The sequence below is a fragment of the Lycium barbarum genome, chromosome 1 (assembly GCF_019175385.1).
Source record: "Lycium barbarum isolate Lr01 chromosome 1, ASM1917538v2, whole genome shotgun sequence".
NCBI lineage: Eukaryota > Viridiplantae > Streptophyta > Magnoliopsida > Solanales > Solanaceae > Lycium > Lycium barbarum.
In genome coordinates, this window is record NC_083337.1 from 44,099,153 (window position 1) to 44,119,035 (window position 19,883).

Consider the following 19,883-nt stretch of genomic DNA (forward strand, 5'->3'; position numbering starts at 1 on the left):
AATTAGGATTGATTAATAATTTGAGCACAATCTGTAAATCGAGTAATGACTTGCCATATTCTATTGACGGGATGACGAAAATAAGTCATAACAAGTGATTCGTCTTCTCTGTTGTGATTGTGATTCGGCTAATAGGCCATAATTTCTATTGTTTGTATTTTCCCTAGCTACTCGGGAGGAAGAGTAGTCACAATGGATCCTAGTGGGGTTAGCCTAGCCATTCGGGAGGAAGAGTGAACATCAAGGGTTGGTAGTCCTGGTGTGGTTTGTTCCTAGCTATTCAGGAGAGAAAGGGTGTTGACACTTAAATTTTGACCTTCCGTAATTTATTTTAATTGCCCAGAGTTCATGGATGACAATCACAATGAATCATGCATTTTAGAGGTCAAAATAATGTTTATAAAATTGCTTAGGTCAATATTTTTACTCCTTTAAATTGATAAAATAATTTCTATGATATTATAAGTCATTTAGGAAGTAATTGGTACATTTTATGACAATAATGAGATATTTGACTTTCGTTTGAAACCTCTCACCTCATCTACCTGCCCGGCCAAACGAGGACTGGAGGCTATGGGCGCTTTCTATTCTATAAGGCTTAGATTAATAAAAGAAAAGCAATTTTAAAATAATCATTTATTTAATTGTTTAAATTTTGAAAAATCAAATTAGCAAATACATTATTCCCTTTAATCCAAGGAGTTTGAGTAATTAAAATAATTGACCATTTTACCCCTTAATCTTTAATTTTGTGTAATTGTATAATTTGCTAAAATTATTCATAATTGTCTATAATGTTTAATTAGGCTAGTTAATCAAATAGAGGAGCATTAATGCAAAATTGGTTTTTAATCATTTAATTATCTACATTATGACCTCAATGGGAATTAGCCAATTCATGGTTAAGGCAATAGGGGTCATTTTTGCAAAATTAGCCGTCTAGTGGTCTTAATTGAAATGGCCAAATTCATTTGGCTCAAATTAATTGAGGTCATTAGTGTAATTTAACTTTAATTAGCTAGTTAAGTCAGAAAAGAGTTATAATTAGAATGGTCAGTTAGATTTTAATTAAGGCTATATTTGCAAAATTGAGCTTATTTACACAATAGACATATTTTAAATTAGTTAATAGGCTAATTACGTCCTAATTTGTTTATAATTAAAATGATATGGTCGATAATCAATATTCTTGTTATTTGTCCATTTGTTAAATTACCCGTGCTACCCTTATGCACGTATATACATTTAAATAAACACGTATATACATTTAAATAGACACGTGTATATATATATATATATATATATATATATATATATATATATATATATATATATATATGCGCATATACATGAAGGGGGGTGGGGGGAACATATCCAAAATATTTTGGACCGAGTCCAGCCCAAGCGGGCGTGACCCAGCCCAACCCTTTTTCTGATAAGGGGGCAATGCCCCTTTCACATTTTATTTCATACCAAACGCCACCTTATACTCCCTCTCTCTCATTTCTTTCCCCTTTGCCCTAAAAACCCTAGCGCCGCCTCCATTCTCTCTCTCTCTCTTTCATGCCAAGAATGCAATGGTACATAAATCTTAGAGTTCTCGCAGGTTTAGTACAACCAAAAGGATGAAACAATTAATGTTTCAACATTTTTTCACTCGGATCCGTCCAAACACGGTATAATCATCTCCTCTTTCACTGTTCTCTTTATTCCTAAATCAAAACACGAATTTTGCATCTTTGTTGTTATAATGGGACTATACGAACTTGATTACTATTGGTTCGCAAGGGTTTAGTTTGGATCTACCTAGAATGGGTCAGATCCAACCGCATATGTTTAACTTTAGTGAATCTTAGCCATTAATTTCATAGTATTATGTTTTGCATCTAAAAAAATCCCTTGGTACCACATCGTTGGTTTAGATCTTTGAATGAACTTTGGGGTTCTACAAGACAGAGAAGAAAAAAGAGGAAAGAAAGGAGGAGATGCGAAAAGTCCCAAATTTTAAGTAATAAAACTTGACATTATGGCTTTCCTAGTCAAAATTTTAAACTTAGCTTTTAAGAGTTGAGTTATCTAGTTTCAAAATTTTAATTTCTTTTTGTTGTGTGTGTGTGTGGCTGAGCTTGATTTTGGAAGCACAAAGAAGGCTCCAAGTCCATTCTTGCTCCGGTTGCACCCCAAAAAGGTAATTTTTTTAGCTTGTCATTGCTTTTACTTTAATAATCTTGCTTAGTTTTAAAAATAGTTTAATCATGTGCTATTTAGTCTGGTATTGTGTTGATGATGTGGGTTAGTTATGTTGTTAGTTTGATGCAATGAAGTGTTCCGTGTTTATTTTAAGTTGCTAACACAGCTGTGTTTCACTTATCTGCATATCATGTTTTGTTCAAATGATCAATATAGCAAGGTGTATCTGTACTTAATTGTGTAGCTTAAGGTTTGCTTGGTTGTATGTTGTTCTTAAAGGATTGATTCAAGTTTATTATTTATGGTCGGTATGTGTTAACATGTTCTTTTGTTTTACTTATCAAAGCCATGATCACATAGGGTAAGATAAAAGTAGGATGATCAAGAGGCTTCTGGACTAAGTTAAACAAAAAAAAAAAAAAAAGGAAGGCTGAAGCTAATGTTTAAAGTCCTATTTTGCTTAAACTAGTTTGGAGAGATGGGGTAATTGATGTGTGAAATCATGACATAGTCTGAACCAAGATCAGTAAACATTATAAATGTCTAAGTATTTTCAAGACAAGATGTTAGTTAAAATGAAGATTAGCTTAGCTGCCTGGGATTCTGGATTAGGCAATTATCTTGCCAAATATTTTTGCCTTGAATACACGATTTAAGAAGCTCTTTTAGGATCTGTTTGTACTACAACTTGATTGATGTAACCTTTTTTAAAAAAAAAAAAACTGTCCATGATCACCTTGGATCATTGAACTAAGTGTATATTGAACCTGTTTGATAACTTGCTAGCAAGTCTGTAATGGTATTTTGTTGGGAGTATGCTGTTGTTTATCTTATCTGTCAGATCCCCTATCTTACCAAAACTGTCATGGCTTGTTTTCTTCATGTTAAAATCAACTTCAAATAGAACATGATAGCCTATGGGAACTCTGTTATGGCCAAAGGATTAAAAACCATTTTATGACTAAATTTCTAGGCTAAGCTAACTGTAAGGCCAATTTGTTGTCACTAACTAGGAATTTAACCTGGTTGGATGATAAGAAGATCAAGCCACTTGTGTGCACATGGCAAACCATAAGTCACTTGGCCTGGTAAGACTTTTAAAGGCATCTTAGGATGGAGATTGAGAAGAGTCAAATATAACCTGGCTCATAGTATCTTTTCCCTAAATAAAAGGTGCCATGACATGCCTTTGGGTCTATGGGATGTGTGTTTGGTCATGTTCATGCCTGTGGACTGCTATTTTTGTTATTGGATCAAAGGTTGTAATAAAAATGGATTTGCTAAGTGATAAAATATGACTAGCACAGTTAAAGGAGAGGAACTGCCCACTTGGATCACTGATTCCCAGAATGAGGAAAAGAATTGGAAAGATTGAAATGTGAAAAGTTTTACTCTTTAAATAAACTGTTGAGTCTAAGTCATTTGATCTATTTGAATACCTTGTGTTATCCCGCCTCTTTAAAAATCTGGTTGAAACTGGATGTCATGGTTGTTTCTTTTCTTTCTTCCATCTCACCTAGGCCATAGTGTATATGTATCATGTCTATGTTTTCTATATACTTTCCTCTATGCTGTTGAGTTTAATTGAAGCCTAAAGGGGTCATCCTTGTACTGTCTCCAGTTTCTTGAACTTGTTAAAATCCTATCTTGTTTGTGGTATGTCAGCTTATTTTATTCTAAACTTTATATTCCCTATGTTCTGTTGATAGGATGAGTTCTTTGCCATGGCTTTTGTTTTCTCCTTGTTTGGGTTTGACTCATTGAGTGAATATTCACCTTCTATTTGACATTGTCTAGAATTGTGAGTAGTTGAGGAGCATAGGTTGACACCCTGTGTTTGCCATTTGATAATAACTTACCTGTATGAATAGCCTGGCCTATATCTAGTTTGGTAGGGCTGGGTTTGGGCTTAGTTTGGTTTGAAGATGATATCTTTGATTTGCTAAATGTAAGTATGGGACTTAGAACCTATTCTGAGGCTTAGTATACATAGAATATACCCTAGGTCATTAATAAAGAAGAAGGCATACACATTATGTGTGCATATCATAGGTATATTTAGTGTATGTGAACAAGCAAGCCAGCCATATATAGGGTAGATATTCATTGAATGAGCAATAGGGGATAGGAATTCCATTAGGCATTAATCTTTAACTTAGTTTTATTTTAGAAGATAGATGGGCCTAGCCCAATTCAGAGTCAATTAAGAGTGGATCAGATTTATCAAGTCCCAAAAGTAAGAAAAAAAAAAGGTGACTCTATTTTGGTTCATCTCATGATTAAGTGCCTTGGTGCTGTTTTTGTTTATCTTATATTTACATGTTGCAATCTCTGTTTTGGTTCCATTTTTATGACTATGAGTTTGATTTTGGCCATTATTCATCTTATGCCCACATACTACAGTTTGTTTTAATTACTCAATATCCATGTGTCTTTGGTATGCTTTTGTTCACATTATACTTGCTGGTTCCAGTAGCGTTTGTAATTACATTATATCCACATATGTTGATCTATACCATACTTGTGCATGATTAAGGGATTCTGATTTATCCTATGGCTATACTGGTTTGGGATGTCGAGGTGATTTAGGGCCTGGTCTTAGCCCTCCCCCCGATGTCCTGTCATGCCTGGGGTTCATAAAACCCTTTGGATCTTGTGCGGTGCTGGGAATATGGATGGTGACGACTTTCCCCTTTTCACTATCTAAATCCCTACCAGTGAAGCCCAAAAGCATATACTCGAATACTTAATTTTAGAACTTGTAAATTTGATATATATATATAGACTTAGTTATACACATGATAAGTTCAGTAAATATAAACAAACATATATATATATAGACTTGGTTATACACATGATAAGTTCAGTAAATATAAACAAACATATATATTTATAGACTTGGTTATACACATGATAAGTTCAGTAAATATATATATAGACTTAGTTATACACAAACGAACCGGGGTCCTTTGTTTCTTTTCTCCTCCACCACTGCATGTCCATTTGGGGCGGGTCACGCCCCAAGCTGTTGGGCTAAGGCCCAACATGTAATTCTTTTGAGTCATGATTGAGCCCAGCTGAGAAATAGAAGCTAATATATATATTAATCGCGTAGAAGGCCTAACCATGGGTGAAAATGGCCAACTAGGGGCTTGGTACGCCCCTAGCCTATCTTTCACTCTATTTATTTGCTTGAGTTATACCTTTTCCTTTAATTGTAAAGTTGGTGTATTTGCACTTGTAAGAACTTGTAAAAAGCCTCATAATTTATTGGAACTCTTATTGTTTGAACTAGCCGTCTTAGGACAACGGTGCCTACACCGTTTAGTATAAATTGAAAAGGCTAAAAGGATTTCAAAACTACAAGTAAAATGGCATCATTTTTCCAAAAACCAAAAACAGATCACGCGTCTTGTATTAATTGACACAAGTTTGCTGGACTAAAAAACGAACAAGGTTTTTCCTGAGCTGAAGTTCAATTAGAGGCAAGCATTTTTGGGCCTAAGCCCACCTAAAGTTTAAACAGAAAATAAAGGGTTTTAGGCCAAAATCCCATTGATGAAGAATAGTAAGCCACTGAAAGATTATTGTGCAGAAAACATGTTTTTGGGCCTGAGCCCAATTTAAAGAGCAAAAGAAGAGACCAGTTTTATGGGTGTGTCTACATGGTTTCAAAAGAAAAACCAAACCATTTTTCGTAATCAGGTTGATTCAAGAACAAGTGAAATACGTTCATACGAGGTTTTAGGATAAGACGTTCTAATGTATTATACGGACGGACCTGAGACAAAGTGTGATTAAACATAAACGGAAAAGGATATATATATATATACATACATATTTTCAAAACAAAATAAACCATTTTTATAGATATTATGAATAAAGTACACTATCCTTATATATAAAGTAAGCTACTCTTATCTGGATATCGTGAATCCGAACTTAAACTACCCTATATATAAAGGGAATATATTCAAATCTTTTTTTTTCAAAACAAATGATATGCAAGCAAATGATAGATTTTATAAATTTTGGAGTAAACACTAAATACACAGTTCATGCAAACACTCATACATTGGAATTCGTAGATCAACCGTTTAATACTAGGGTGCCTAGCACCTTCCGTAAGGGATCACCAGAACTCCTACCTAGAAGTTTGGATTACAAAGGTTTTTTCACTGTATATGAATAAACTCTTCATCACTGGTTTTTCTAATTTTCTAAAAATTAGATGGCGACTCTTTTTTAATAAAGTCCAAAAGAGCACCAACGAGTTTAAAGTAGCTATCCGAGCGCTATCCCTGCCCACAAAATGTGAACCGTTACAAAGGGCAGTCATTGTGGGTTGATAGCCCAATGTGGTAATTCTATGCAATTTTAGGAACCTTAAGTGGTTATCACTTTGTTACTATTGATTTGAGCATGTCACTACTAAAAAAAGGGGGAAAACCGACGGACCGCGTCGGTTTTTTTAATGAAACCAACGGGAAACTGACCCTTTACGGTCCGTCGGTTTACATAGCCTCGCTTTTTGGAAACCGACGGACCAACCAACCAATTCTAACTAAGCTAACACAAATACATTGACAATGAACATAAAAATTAGCACAATCTCAAGCAAATATATATATATATGAAAAGTAAACTAGTCAAATAAAGTTTATATTTTTTCACAAATTTAACAATAATTTAAGAAAGCACAACACCAACCAATTCTAACTTTCAATTCTCAATAACAATTCTAACTTTAATAACTTATGAATTCTAACTTTAACAACTTATGAATTATATCTTCAATATAACTTTGAAAAGCACAATCCCAACCAATTCTAAAAATTGAAAAGTAAATCTAGCCAAATAAAGTCCACATTTTAGTTTTGAGGTTATAATATTGTTATAGAAATATTATAACTTAACATTCTAACCTTGAAAAGCACAATCCTAACCAATTTTAACTTTGAATTCTCAATAACAATGCTAACTTTAATAATTTATGGATTCTAACTTTAATATAACTTTGAAAAGTACAATCCCAACCAATTCCAAAAATTGAAAAGTAAATCTAGTCAAATAAAGTCTAAACTTTAGTTTTGAGGTTATAGAAATACTATAAGTTAACAATTCTACTTTGAAAAGCACAATCTCAATCAATTCTAATTTTGAATGCTCAATAAAAATTCTACTAACTTATGGATTCTAACAAAAAGCACAATTCCAAAAAAAAAAAAACTAGTCAAATAAAGTATACATTTTTGCACGAATTTAACATCAATAATATTACAAACAATGATAACTAAGCTAACACAAATACATTGACAATGAACATAAAATATAGCACAATCTCAAGCAAAAAAAAAAAAAAAAATGAAAAGTAAACTAGTCAAATAAAGTTTACATTTTTCCACAAATTCAACATTAATAACGTTACAAATGATGTTTAACAAAGCTAAATAGACTAACATTAGGCCTAAAATCTACAAATAAAACTAAAATTGAAAGAATTTTAAAAGCCTTAATTTAAAAGAAACTACCTCAAATTACAAGTTAAAAACGGGGCTGGGATAGGTGGGGTTGGACCGCGTAGGTAGCGGCGGGTAGCAGCAGGTGGCGGGCGTGGGCAGAGGGGGGGTGGGTGGCGGGTTAGGGTTTTTTATTTTAGAGAGAAGTGGTTTTTTTTTTTTTTTTTTTTGGGAAGATAGCGAATGATATGCCAAACCCGTTTCTATCATATTGTTAAAAAAAAATCGACGCGGTCCGTCGATTTTTTTAAAATGTTGACCAGACTTTGACCAAACAAAATAAATTAAAAACTGACGTAGTCCGTCCGTTTCTTTAAAAAAAAATCGTTTATTAATATTTTACCAAAAAAAATGAATTATAAATTATTTAATATATTTTAAATTTTGTTTTTAATAAAACCGACGTGGGACGTCGGTTTTTGTAAAAAAGATTTGGCAGAAATATAATTTCAAAATTTTGCGGAAAAAACCGACGTTGTCTGTCGGTTTTTTAATTAAAAAAATAAAAAAAATAGAAATACACAAAATCGACGCACTGCGTCAGTTTTCAGTCGGTTTTTCAAAGCGACACAGTCCATCGATTTTTTGTCCGTCGAATTTTGCTAGTTTTTTAGTAGTGTGTATTGGCATGAATGTGGTTGCCTATGAGTTGACACATGATGAACTTGATTTCAAATGAAAGAACTCAAGGTAATGAAAACGTTTTAATAATTCAAAGTGATTATTTCTTCATCATTGACTTATAATGGGTATTCATGATATGTTGGCATTTGTTTTGAACTGTTTCTTAGTATGTATTCCATATACACTTATGACTTGTATATTTTTCTATATAACTATTGTCCACGAGACACGCACTGAGTACCTAGTACTCAAGCTTACCATTGTTGTTTTTGATAGTGTATTAGGTAACACAGAAGTGCAGGTTCATGTCACACGTACGAAGTAGGAGACCTTGCTACTTTTTTCGGAGTCATTGGTGAGTCCACATGCTTGTTCGTGGGACACTCCTTTATCTTAGTCTATTATTTTTAGTTTTCGGGCTGCGTCCCGAAGTTAGACTACACATTTATTTATCTTAGAAGCTTCATAGATAGATGTTAATACTGTGTGTATTTGTTGAAGTCATCGTTTGACTCATTGGTGTGTTTGCCACATTTTATGATTGGCTATTTATATTAGACTTCCGCTAATTACTTTTATAAGCGTGGGCATGTTTTCATTTAGCCCTAAATGACTTGTTTTAAATAAATGCTTAAAGAGTTAAATGAGATTGTCGATTATTTAACTTTATAAGATACTTCCGATGCTTGTTGTGTTAGGGTGGATTTCGGGGTGTACAGATTATAACTTATCGAAATGTAAGGCAAGTATTCCAAAAACCAACTCTCGCCACTACCTTGTTGAGGTCTGTCGATGATACTTGCTGGGTACACGTTCTTTCGTACTCATGTTACACTTGCTGCACATCTTGTGCAGATATTGATTCGAATACTAGTGGAGCCCGCAACCATGTCTAGTAGCAGCAGATAAGTAGATTCCAGGGTGAGCTGACTACCTCTATCTTTATTACTCTGTCTTTCTATTTTAGCCAGTAATTCAGGCTTTTATTTATTTTAGTGAGCTGACTACCTCTATCTTTATTACTCTGTCTTTCTATTTTAGCCAGTAATTCAGGCTTTTATTTATTTTACTCTTAGACGCTCTTGACTCATATCATTAGATTTTGGGTTGTAGTTGTACTTTTCCCTACTTAATGTTATTCTAGACACCTTTTTGACTTATAATCATGCTGAATGCTTACTTTATATATTGTAATAATGAGATAACAGTTAAAATTAGAATTAGTATGCCTACCGGGTTGGGGTGTAGGTGCCATCACGGCTAAGGTGGATGGGCCGCGACATGAACTTCTTTCGCTCTGGATCGCAGTTATAAATCATGAATTTTGACTGTCTTAGCATTTAGAATGAATCAGATATCGTGTATCGACATAATATATGAAATTTGCAACAATGATATTTGTGATATTTGATTGCTATCGTTAATTTGGATTATTCGGTTCAATTGAAATTGATTAGCACGGTAAAAAAATTCATGTATTAATAAAGGTAATGTTTGCTTCTAAATTCAATTTTCTTCTGCATTTTTTAGTACAATTATTTCACGTTATGATCTCCCATTGTCAAAAAATGCAACTTATGAGAACTTAATGATTTCTATTCCTCAAACCCCAAGTTTTTACGTGGCTCAACCACAAAGTGATCCTGAAGAAGTAACATTCTAAGGGTCCGACACCCAACAAACAGAGGAACTATCCGATGTCTCATCAACAGCGAAACTCGGAAAATCCTCGCACTAACAACACAATACAACTACCAAAATAATTTTATACTTACAAAGTCGCGCATTCAGGGTTCCGTGCATGAATGTAATTACTCTTGGTCTGTGAGAAAGCGGATTATTTTTCTTACTGCCTAAAATCTAATAATTAAGAGTCTATTGGTGATCATAAAAAAACAATTATCCCTAATCTTTGGCCATGGTTAGTGTACCAATACTCACTAGCAATGTCAATATCCATCTCTTAAACACATGTAGTTAAGAGTTAAATATAACCGTGATAACAACGTTGGTAACCTATAATTAGTAACAAGGGATTATTTTATGATTTATCCAAACAGGGTGCTATCTTCAAAGTTTCGATGCATATATACAATTCACTTGGGTTATAATAAAAAAATGTGTAGTTGATCAACCAAAGAAGAAGCTCTTCTATTCTTGCATTTGGTGATCAGATTCCCAATTTTTTACATAAAACTATTATGGCATCAATGACCAATCAAGAAAAGATCCCCATATTGTTACTGCTTTTACTTCTTGTAAATGTAATTGGTTTAAGTAACAAAGAGTCATCGCGTGTGATGCCGCATTAATTGTTAGTCACCATACAATACAAGTTTAGGAATTTAAAAGAAACCCTTCTCCTAACTAGCTAGACCATTAAATAGGAGTAGCTAACACTAACTAGCTAGACCATTAAATAGGAGTAGTATGTTAGCTCTTCTTCAGAAACTAATAAGTGATGTTCTAATATTCTCTTTTTCTTTTTTTGGTTTGTGTTAACTTTTCCCGTATTTTGTAACGTCCACCAAATAAAAGTGAGTTTTTGCATAATTTGTGCAATTAAATGTTAGCTTACAAGTAGACGAAAAAGGAAACTTTACCGAATGATGCTCATAATATATAGCTTAATACATCATAACTCCTAAAACTTTAGAGTAAATTTTATTTTGGCACATTAGGCACTTGAACTATTGCTTGCTCTAATTAAGTAACTGAACACATGATAAAATGTTCATATTTTGACACTCTCGGTTCAATGTTCGAATTTTGTCGCACATATTCTCAAACGTCTATTATGTAGTTATGTTAAGTAGTTAACCACATAAAATATATCATCTCCTTTAATTATACACATCAAACTCAATTGGAGCAGGCTTGAGGTTTTATAGCTTATTGTGGTTAATGCATATAACTAACAGAGATGACCGTATTTTTAGCACTTAACTTATCTATATCTTGAGAATACACTCAAAAAGAATTCCAAAATTTAAATCGAAAATGTCTAATAAAACACTTTATCATGTGTAATGTGTTCAGACGATCAATTAAAACAAACCTTAGTTAAGTGTTTAAGCCTATAGCTTATTTTAGTTAGAGAAAGAAGTTCACCAGATTGGTAAATAGAGAACAATGACGAGAACAAAGATTTCCTGTTTTTATTTTTATTTTTTATTACGAGCTTGTGGAAACGAGACACCTAGTAAACGAAACAGTCTTCTCATAAAGCCCCTATTTATATTGCCCATTTCACATTAAGCTAATCAATTCAATCACAATTAGGAACCGCAAGGCAGAGAAACAACAATGGCTACAACTCCTGGATTTCTCACTGATTGGCCTTGGAAGCACCTCGGTAGCTTTAAGGTATCCATCATGCAATTCTCTTCGTTTTTCTTGTTACTATATTCCTTCAACTTTGTGGAGATGAGTTGTTTGTAGTTGTCTTTTAGATAAACTAATATACATTGGAAATTTTTGTTACAATATCGATGTATAAAAGTTAAACTCCAACATATAATATTGGCTTTATATTACTTTTTCTTAATATTTTTTATATTTCAGTATTGTATATCAATTGTCATTTATCATTAGAATACTAACATGAATGATTTGTTGTTTTTGTGACTGGGCGATGATCAAATTAAAGTACGTGATTTTGGCTCCATGGATTACTCAGAGCGTCTATTCTTATGTAACCAAAGAGGAAGATGAGAGGGATTCAACCAACCTGCTCATATTTCCTTTTCTACTCTCAAGAATGCTTCACAACCAGCTTTGGATTAGCTTCTCCCGTTATAGAACTGCCAAAGGCAATAACCGCATTGTTGACAAAGGCATTGAGTTTGATCAAGTTGACAGAGAGAGCAACTGGTCTCTTTTCTCTCTACCTTTTTATATGTTCGTTTTGTTAATCGTTTAAAAAAGAACATATCTTTTTATATTTGAAGATTCTTTAACTTTAAATTTATCATTCACTCTTAATAACTTGTTGCTCGACTTGATTTAATTTATATGCGCCAAAAGTCTTTCTTTTCGTCAAACACAGTCTTAGATTCTAGTGTTATAGAAGAAAGTATTAGTCAAAATTAATGTTTTGGATGTTACATCTTTTCCCCGCTTTTGATTGGGGATAAAATTAAATGACTTTTATAAGGACTTATCCTATATACATAAACATTGTAAATCAATATGTTTTTAATCGGCTATAACATCTTATCTACTGCATTTTTAGGCTATCAAATTAGTATTATTATAGACAATTATATGTTGTAGATCATCTTAACTTGTTTTTGAATATATATATATGCACCGTAAGCTTAGAAGTTACACCAACTGCATGAACGTAAGATTTATTTGTATAAATTAATAATGTATAGAATTTTTAGACCATCAATAAATTTTAACTTATAACTTATGTAGAAGGTTAATTACCATTTGTGTACCATGTCATGTATAATAGTAATGTTTATCATACAACTTACATATAATAACCAGTGACTTGATTATGTAAATATTTGGTAATAAGAACGTAACTTAAAATAATAATTAGATGATACTCATGAGGAAAACCGATGGGGATGATCAGATTATACTGAGCGGGCTTTTGATTTATGGCTTCAATACGATAACTTCCGGAGCTTCAAACTTGTCATTGTGGAGATCAGATGGTGTGATCATGTCAATTATCCTTCATGCTGGTCCTGTTGAATTTCTCTATTATTGGCTTCATAGAGCTTTGCACCATCATTATCTCTACTCTCGTTATCATTCTCATCATCACTCTTCCATTGTTACTGAGCCCATCACATGTAAGACCTCTCTTTCTTTAATTAGCTATTCAACATTGCTTTTTTTTTTTTTTTTTTTTGCTGGGGTGGGGGTGGTGGGTCTTTGGGCACTTATGGCCCTATTTTGTGCTGGTCTTTCATTTTTGGCCCTCATAACAAATAGTTTTTTTTGTGTGTTATAAGTTTATAGTTTCACATCATACTGTATATTCCACAAGTTATGCTCTACATGTTTAAGTTCGATTGTTAAAGAAAACAATTAAAGACCAGTCCATTTGAAGAGAAAAAATCTAAAACCAGCCCATTTGAAGGGAAAGCGTACAATTTCTTCGGTAGTTACCTTTCTGGGCCGCCCTAAGAAATATAAAGCCCAATATAATAAATATATATGTTTTGTATATTGAGTATATATACATAATTAGTATACATGTTTTGTATATTTTGCTAGCACCCCTAATTAATTTTGGCTGTCTGGCCGAAAATTAAAAAAAAAAAAACTTTTTTCTTCTATATATCATTCAACTTTTTGTAAATTAAGTATGTCATATAATTTTGAAATGTGGTTTTCATGATGTTAATTAATTTATTGATTTTATTTATATATATGGACACGATAAAAGATTTTTTACACTATCTTTATAACTAGACTTGTGATAGCAACTTAGTACTATTGTTAATTATGAGGTTATAAATGATTAATGCTTATCATAGAGATGCAATTGTTATTAACTTATAAGTGACGTTATTATGTGAACATTACTTACATCATTAATGCATAAAACTTAACTCTCACTTTATATGTCTTCTTTTTGTGGTTTGATTTTTCAGCTGTGATTCATCCATTTGCTGAGCATATAGCATATTTCCTGCTATTTGCTATTCCAACCTTAACAACAGTGTTCACTGGGACTGCTTCTCTGGCTTCTCTCTTTGGCTACATTACTTATATTGATCTCATGAATAACATGGGGCACTGCAACTTTGAGTTCATTCCCAAGTGGATTTTCTCCATCTTTCCCCCTCTCAAATACTTGATGTATACGCCCTCGTAAGTCATTTCTCGTTCATACCAAAAAATATATTCCTATTATATGCTATTAGTTCAACTGAATTCAGTATTTCCAACACGAAACATAGAAAATATATGTGAAGATCATTTACTAAAACCTTTAAAAGTCGTTAAATTCTTATAGTATAAATTATGAATTTGCCTCTGAGCGTAAAGCCAAGTCCAGTGCCATGTGAACAATCTTGTTAGCTTGGGGCGTGGCAGAACAAGTGGCTCTAGGAATACTTGTTTTGATTTGAACTATTTGCTAACTATGTTACTTAGATCCTCAAATAAAATGTTGCATCCGTGTCTGATCCTTAAAAAATTGCATTTTTATAAAAGTCCGATACACGTGTGACGACATTATTAGAGGATCTACCCGAGCAACAAGTATATATCTTGAAATTGACAATGCATTGTTGACGTTGAACTATCAGGTTTCACTCCTTGCACCATACTCAATTTCGTACGAATTATTCGCTATTTATGCCAATCTATGACTATATCTATGGGACCACGGACAAGTATACTGATTCGATATATGAAAATTCCCTGAAGAGGCAAGAAGATACACCTGATGTGATACATTTGACACATCTGACTACCCCAGAATCCATCTACCATCTCAGGCTAGGATTTTCCTCATTGGCCTCAATGCCTCATGAAAACCATAAATGGTACATTTGGTTCATGTGGCCAGTGACTTTGTGGACTATGATCACAAACTGTATCTACGGACGCACTTTCATTTTGGAGAGAAATAGCTTGGAAAAGTTTAAATTCCAATCTTGGGCTATACCAAGATACAATTTACAGGTTATAACAACTAATTTCTGCTGAAACGAGTTCCAATTTCAGGTTCTTTAAATTTTTTCTTATAATTTCTCTTAAAATAGTGCTATTTTATTTTAATATGCAGTACTTGTTGAATTGGCAATCACAAGCTATTAACAGCTTCATAGAGGATGCTATACTACAAGCAGAAGAAAAAGGTGCCAAGATCTTAAGTCTTGGCCTCTTAAACCAGGCAAGTTTAAGTGCACCAAGTTTCCTTGTTTTCAAGAGTTCTTGATTGGCGAGTTGATTTGTTAAATGAATTAACTTCTATATTTGAAATGATTGCTTTCCAAAAAAAAAAAAATTACCATGAAAAAGTACTCCCTCTGTCCCAACTTTTTTGTGTGACATCATTTGACTAGACATAAATTTTAAGAAAGAAAATATAACTTTTGAAATTTTTGGTAAAAAATAAACTTTAGACAGTTGTGTGACTATAAATAATTTCATTAAAGGTAAAATGAAAATTTTAAAATTAAGTAGTTTCTAATTATAGAAAGGTAATATTCTTTTTGGTAGAGACTAAAAAAAAAGTGTGTAACATAAGTTAGGACAGAGAGAGTAATTGCAGGTAACGGTTCATAATAAGTGACTTGGAAAATAAGACAAGATAGATATGTTAACAGGGGCGGAGCCAGAACATTTGATAAGGGGGTTCAAGAAAAAGGGACCGGATGAAAAAGGGTTAAAAAATGGTAGTAGTAGTAGCCATGTTAACATACAATAATAGTGTAAAAATTAATTCATTATATAACCAGTGTCGATGAGTTAAATCATATTGAGTATGTTGTCTTGGATTTTTTTTGCTTAACAAGCATGGCTTTAGTTTACAGGGTGAGGAACTTAACAGAAATGGAGAACTTTACATAGAGAGGCACCCTAAAATCAAGATCAAGGTGGTGGATGGAAGCAGCTTAGCAGTTGCTGTTGTGCTAAACAGCATTCCAAAAGGAACAACAGAAGTGCTTCTCAGAGGAAATCTTACTAAAGTTGCCTTTTCTATTGCTTCTGCTATGTGTCAAAGGGGCATCCAGGTTTACTTGCGCTTTTAATTACTACCATTTGTTCTTTGCTTCCTTCTTCAAAATCTTAATTGAAATTAGACAATAACATTAACTTATATAGAGTGGCAGACTGACAGTTTAAAGAAGTTTTATACCAATAATATATTTTAACTTCTTTTAGCAGGTAAATTATCTTAATATTTGCTGTACTAATCTGACCTTCTACGGATGATAGCTGAAGTTAACTTTTAAGTGATTTATGTTACAAAATTCGTTTATACCATTATTAGTTTATAAAAGAGAACTCAGAAAAAAATCGATTTGCCATCCTATCTAATTTTACTATCTCCTCAAAGGGATTTAGTTCTCATTAATAATATAAATACCTACATTTTAGACTTTTAGTTTATGTGAAACCTTTTCATTTTTAGTCCATTTAAAAAGGGATTTTTACGCTCTACACCAATTAGGGTAAAATAATTACCCGGCGTAGCCACTAGTTTTTTTACCTGCGGTAGCCGGCGGAGAGGTCGTCTCCTTCATCCTCTCCGCTGTACCACCGGATCTCCACTGGAGAGGTCGTCTCCTTCATCCTCTCCCTTGTACCACTGGAGAGGTCGTCTCCTTCATCCTATCCCCTGTACCACCAATCTCCACCGGATCTCCACTATTATACAATTTTATACAATGTAGAAGTGTGTATAAACACCTCTTGTATAAGTTTGTATAATATCGTATACCAGCATAAAAATGTATATAAACACCTCTTATACATTATTATACACTTTTATACAAGGTTGATACAGTGTCTACAATAGGTGTATAAAGTTGTATATTTTTGTATAATGTTATATACCGTGAAACAGTGGCTATGCAGATGTAATTTAAAATATGGCTACGTGGATGTAATTTAAAAATATGGCTACGTGGATGTAATTTCTTGTGCTGGATTGTACATTATTGAAATTTTCCCATTTAAAAAACAATGACACTTCTAAATTTTTAGACAATTAACTTTACATTTTTTATTTTATCCTAATGAGAAGCTTTTATAATCACACAAATGTTATGTGACATGTTAAAGGCCACAAATTTCAAAAGTTTTATAACCACACAATTCTGTCATATGTTTAAGATAATTAAAAAATTTAAAAGTTTTTCTTTTTTTTTCTTAAATTCGTTATTGATTCAAACTATCACATAAATTGGAACGGAAAGAGTAGTTATTTAAATTGGCTGGCCAGACTCACTTAAAAGCTCATGAGTTAGGCTAACCAATTGTTTCTTAGTTACGAGCGAGATGATTACCTACCCTTCTCATATATAATTATTCTTCAAACTGGCTGTGCCTGTACTTACTTAAGCTTTCGTTCAACTGCTCCTGCCATGTGGTGGTGTTTTTTTTTTTTTTTTTTTTTTTGTATTCTATGATGTATAAAATGATGATCAATTCTTGCTTGATGAATTTATGTATTGATATTACCTAACAGTTTCATGAACTGACTTTTGGCTAACCAATTGTTGCTTAGTTACGAGATGATTGGCTAACCAATTGTTGCTTAGTTAGGACATGAAATCCCGATTCAGTTATGCAGTTCTTCCTCTTTTCTCTTTTTTCTAATTTCTCTTCTCATTCTGAATATCAGGTGGCTACATTGTACAAAAGTGACTATGAGAAACTAAAACTTGCTACTAGTTCTCAGAGTAATATCGTGCTGTCAAAGAGACTTGATCAAAAGGTAAAATTCCCCTCCGCATCTCTTTTCCTTCTTAATTGTTTCCTTGCTCCTTTATAAGTGTGAAACAATCAAAGTAATCAATTCATGGCAAAAAAAAAAAAAAAAAAAAAAAAAAGAGGAGGGGCTAGTAAAAATGCTTTACTTTAATCTTTTCTTATTTACATATTATTAAGGGTAGGTTGTTAACTTGGTAATAGATATGGGTAGTTGGAGATGGATTAACAGAAGAAGAACAGATGAAGGCAGCAAAAGGGACACTTTTCTTGCCATTCTCACAACTGCCTCCTAAGAAAGCTCGCCACGACTGCTTCTATCACTACCCTCCTGCAATGCTAGTTCCTCCTTCTCTGCATAACTTGCATGCTTGTGAGGTTTGTCATGATTTCTACTTTTTATGTATTTGTTCTTCTATATCACCCTCAACTTTTTGATAAGTTTGATTTTCTTGTTTTAAATGGTAATTTTCATGTCTATAGTTACTGAACTTTACAATTACAACAGTAAAGTGACAGAACTACTGTATATCACATTAAATTAACTGAACTATATATGAATATATTTAGAAAATACAAATGTTCGGAAGGTCAATTTTGTTATTCAAAAATATCAGGTGAAAGAAAAATAAAAGAACTCACTTTTCATATTAGACGCCAAAAATTTTACATTGATTCGGTCGTTTGTATTTTCTGAGCAATACACATAATTTACTTACTTTAATGTAAGAAAAATAGTTTTGTAATTTAACTCTTGGGTAAATTTTAGATACTTTGATTGTTTTGTGACTTTACTATTATAATGGTAAAAGTTATTTATTTTAATTGAAAAATAATTTTATAAAATTGTTAATGTTATAACAAGTAAAGTCTAGTGACCACACCTGAAATCAACCCCTTTTCTTTAATAACATTTGACATTGATATATTGGGACAGAATTGGCTGCCAAGAAGGGCAATGAGTGCGCCAAGAGTGGCTGGAATTGTGCATGTCTTAGAAGGATGGATTGTACATGAGTGTGGAGACAAAATGATTGACGTTGAGAAGATTTGGGAAGCCAGCATCAACCATGGATTCAAACCTTTACCTTTTAATGCTGAATGAGATAAATGACAAATATGTAATCTTTAATTAATTAGTTAGATATACTCTAAAACTGCGAGCTAAGGCCTTGTGTATTTCATGTCTTTGGCCAATTATGATTACACTCAAATTTACTTTGAGTAGTCCTTTTTTTCTTGTCAGTATATTATCAAATTGTAATTTCGTATGAACGATGAATTCGTGTTGTGTTAGACATGTGTGACCATCTCATTTAAAAGTTTGAACTATTAGACATAATTTTTTTTTACTTAATTATATTCTCAACAGCTCCTCTCGTATGCAGACCTAATTCTGTTTTCAAGAACAATGCATATGAAAGTTCTTTTTGATAATGTGTAGCGGTGAGATTCATTCTCAGGATCCCTGCTGATCCGTTATCATGTTAAAGTGTGTGATCATCTCAACTAATAGCTTAAGTTATTAGAAAGAGCAAACTTTTATTTATTTAAGGGAAAACGCTCAAATATGCCGTCGAACTAACCAAAATGGCTCATTCATACCACCGGTTAATAGTTGTATTCAAACTCAATAAAAGGTAAGTGGTCATCCCAACTACCACCGAAATCTAGCACACATGCCCGTAACATATCTTCCAAAGTTTGAATAGTGCATTCGGCTTGCCCATCAGTTTGTAGGTGAAATGCTGTGCTAAATCTTACTTGATCCAAAGTCTGAATAGTGCATTCGACTTGCCCATCAGTTTGTGGGTGAAATGCTGTGCTAAGTCTTACCTGAGTACCCAAACCTTCTTGAAAGGACTTCCAGAATTTAGCAGTAAATTGTGCTCCTCTATCTGTGATAATAGATATCGGGATACCATGAAGTCGCACGATCTCCTTAAGATACAACCTTGCATATTCTTCTACCGAATATGTGGTTTCAACTGGAAGAAAATGAGTTGATTTCGTGAGTCTGTCAACAATCACCCATATGGAGTCATATTTTCTGTCACACCCTAACCTTACTAGGGTGTGATGGGCACCTGACCCCGTATTCGGAGCCGAGCGAACCCACTGACTCTTATTACAGAC

General features: G+C 33.2%; 1 protein-coding gene across 1 annotated transcript; it reads left to right on the forward strand.

Annotated features, from left to right (window-relative positions):
• Window positions 1-1,391: 1,391 nt before the first annotated feature.
• On the forward strand, window positions 1,392-19,043 carry LOC132635292 (very-long-chain aldehyde decarbonylase CER1-like). The gene is made up of 13 exons (XM_060351622.1): window positions 1,392-8,688; window positions 9,032-9,075; window positions 9,189-9,254; window positions 11,616-11,699; window positions 11,983-12,206; window positions 12,900-13,144; window positions 13,952-14,171; window positions 14,612-14,990; window positions 15,094-15,201; window positions 15,845-16,045; window positions 17,662-17,754; window positions 17,952-18,125; window positions 18,685-19,043. Exons 4-13 carry the CDS (start codon window positions 11,640-11,642, stop codon window positions 18,850-18,852), a joined length of 1,872 nt encoding a protein of 623 aa, XP_060207605.1. The 5' UTR covers window positions 1,392-8,688; window positions 9,032-9,075; window positions 9,189-9,254; window positions 11,616-11,639; the 3' UTR covers window positions 18,853-19,043.
• The last annotated feature ends 840 nt before the right edge of the window (window positions 19,044-19,883 follow it).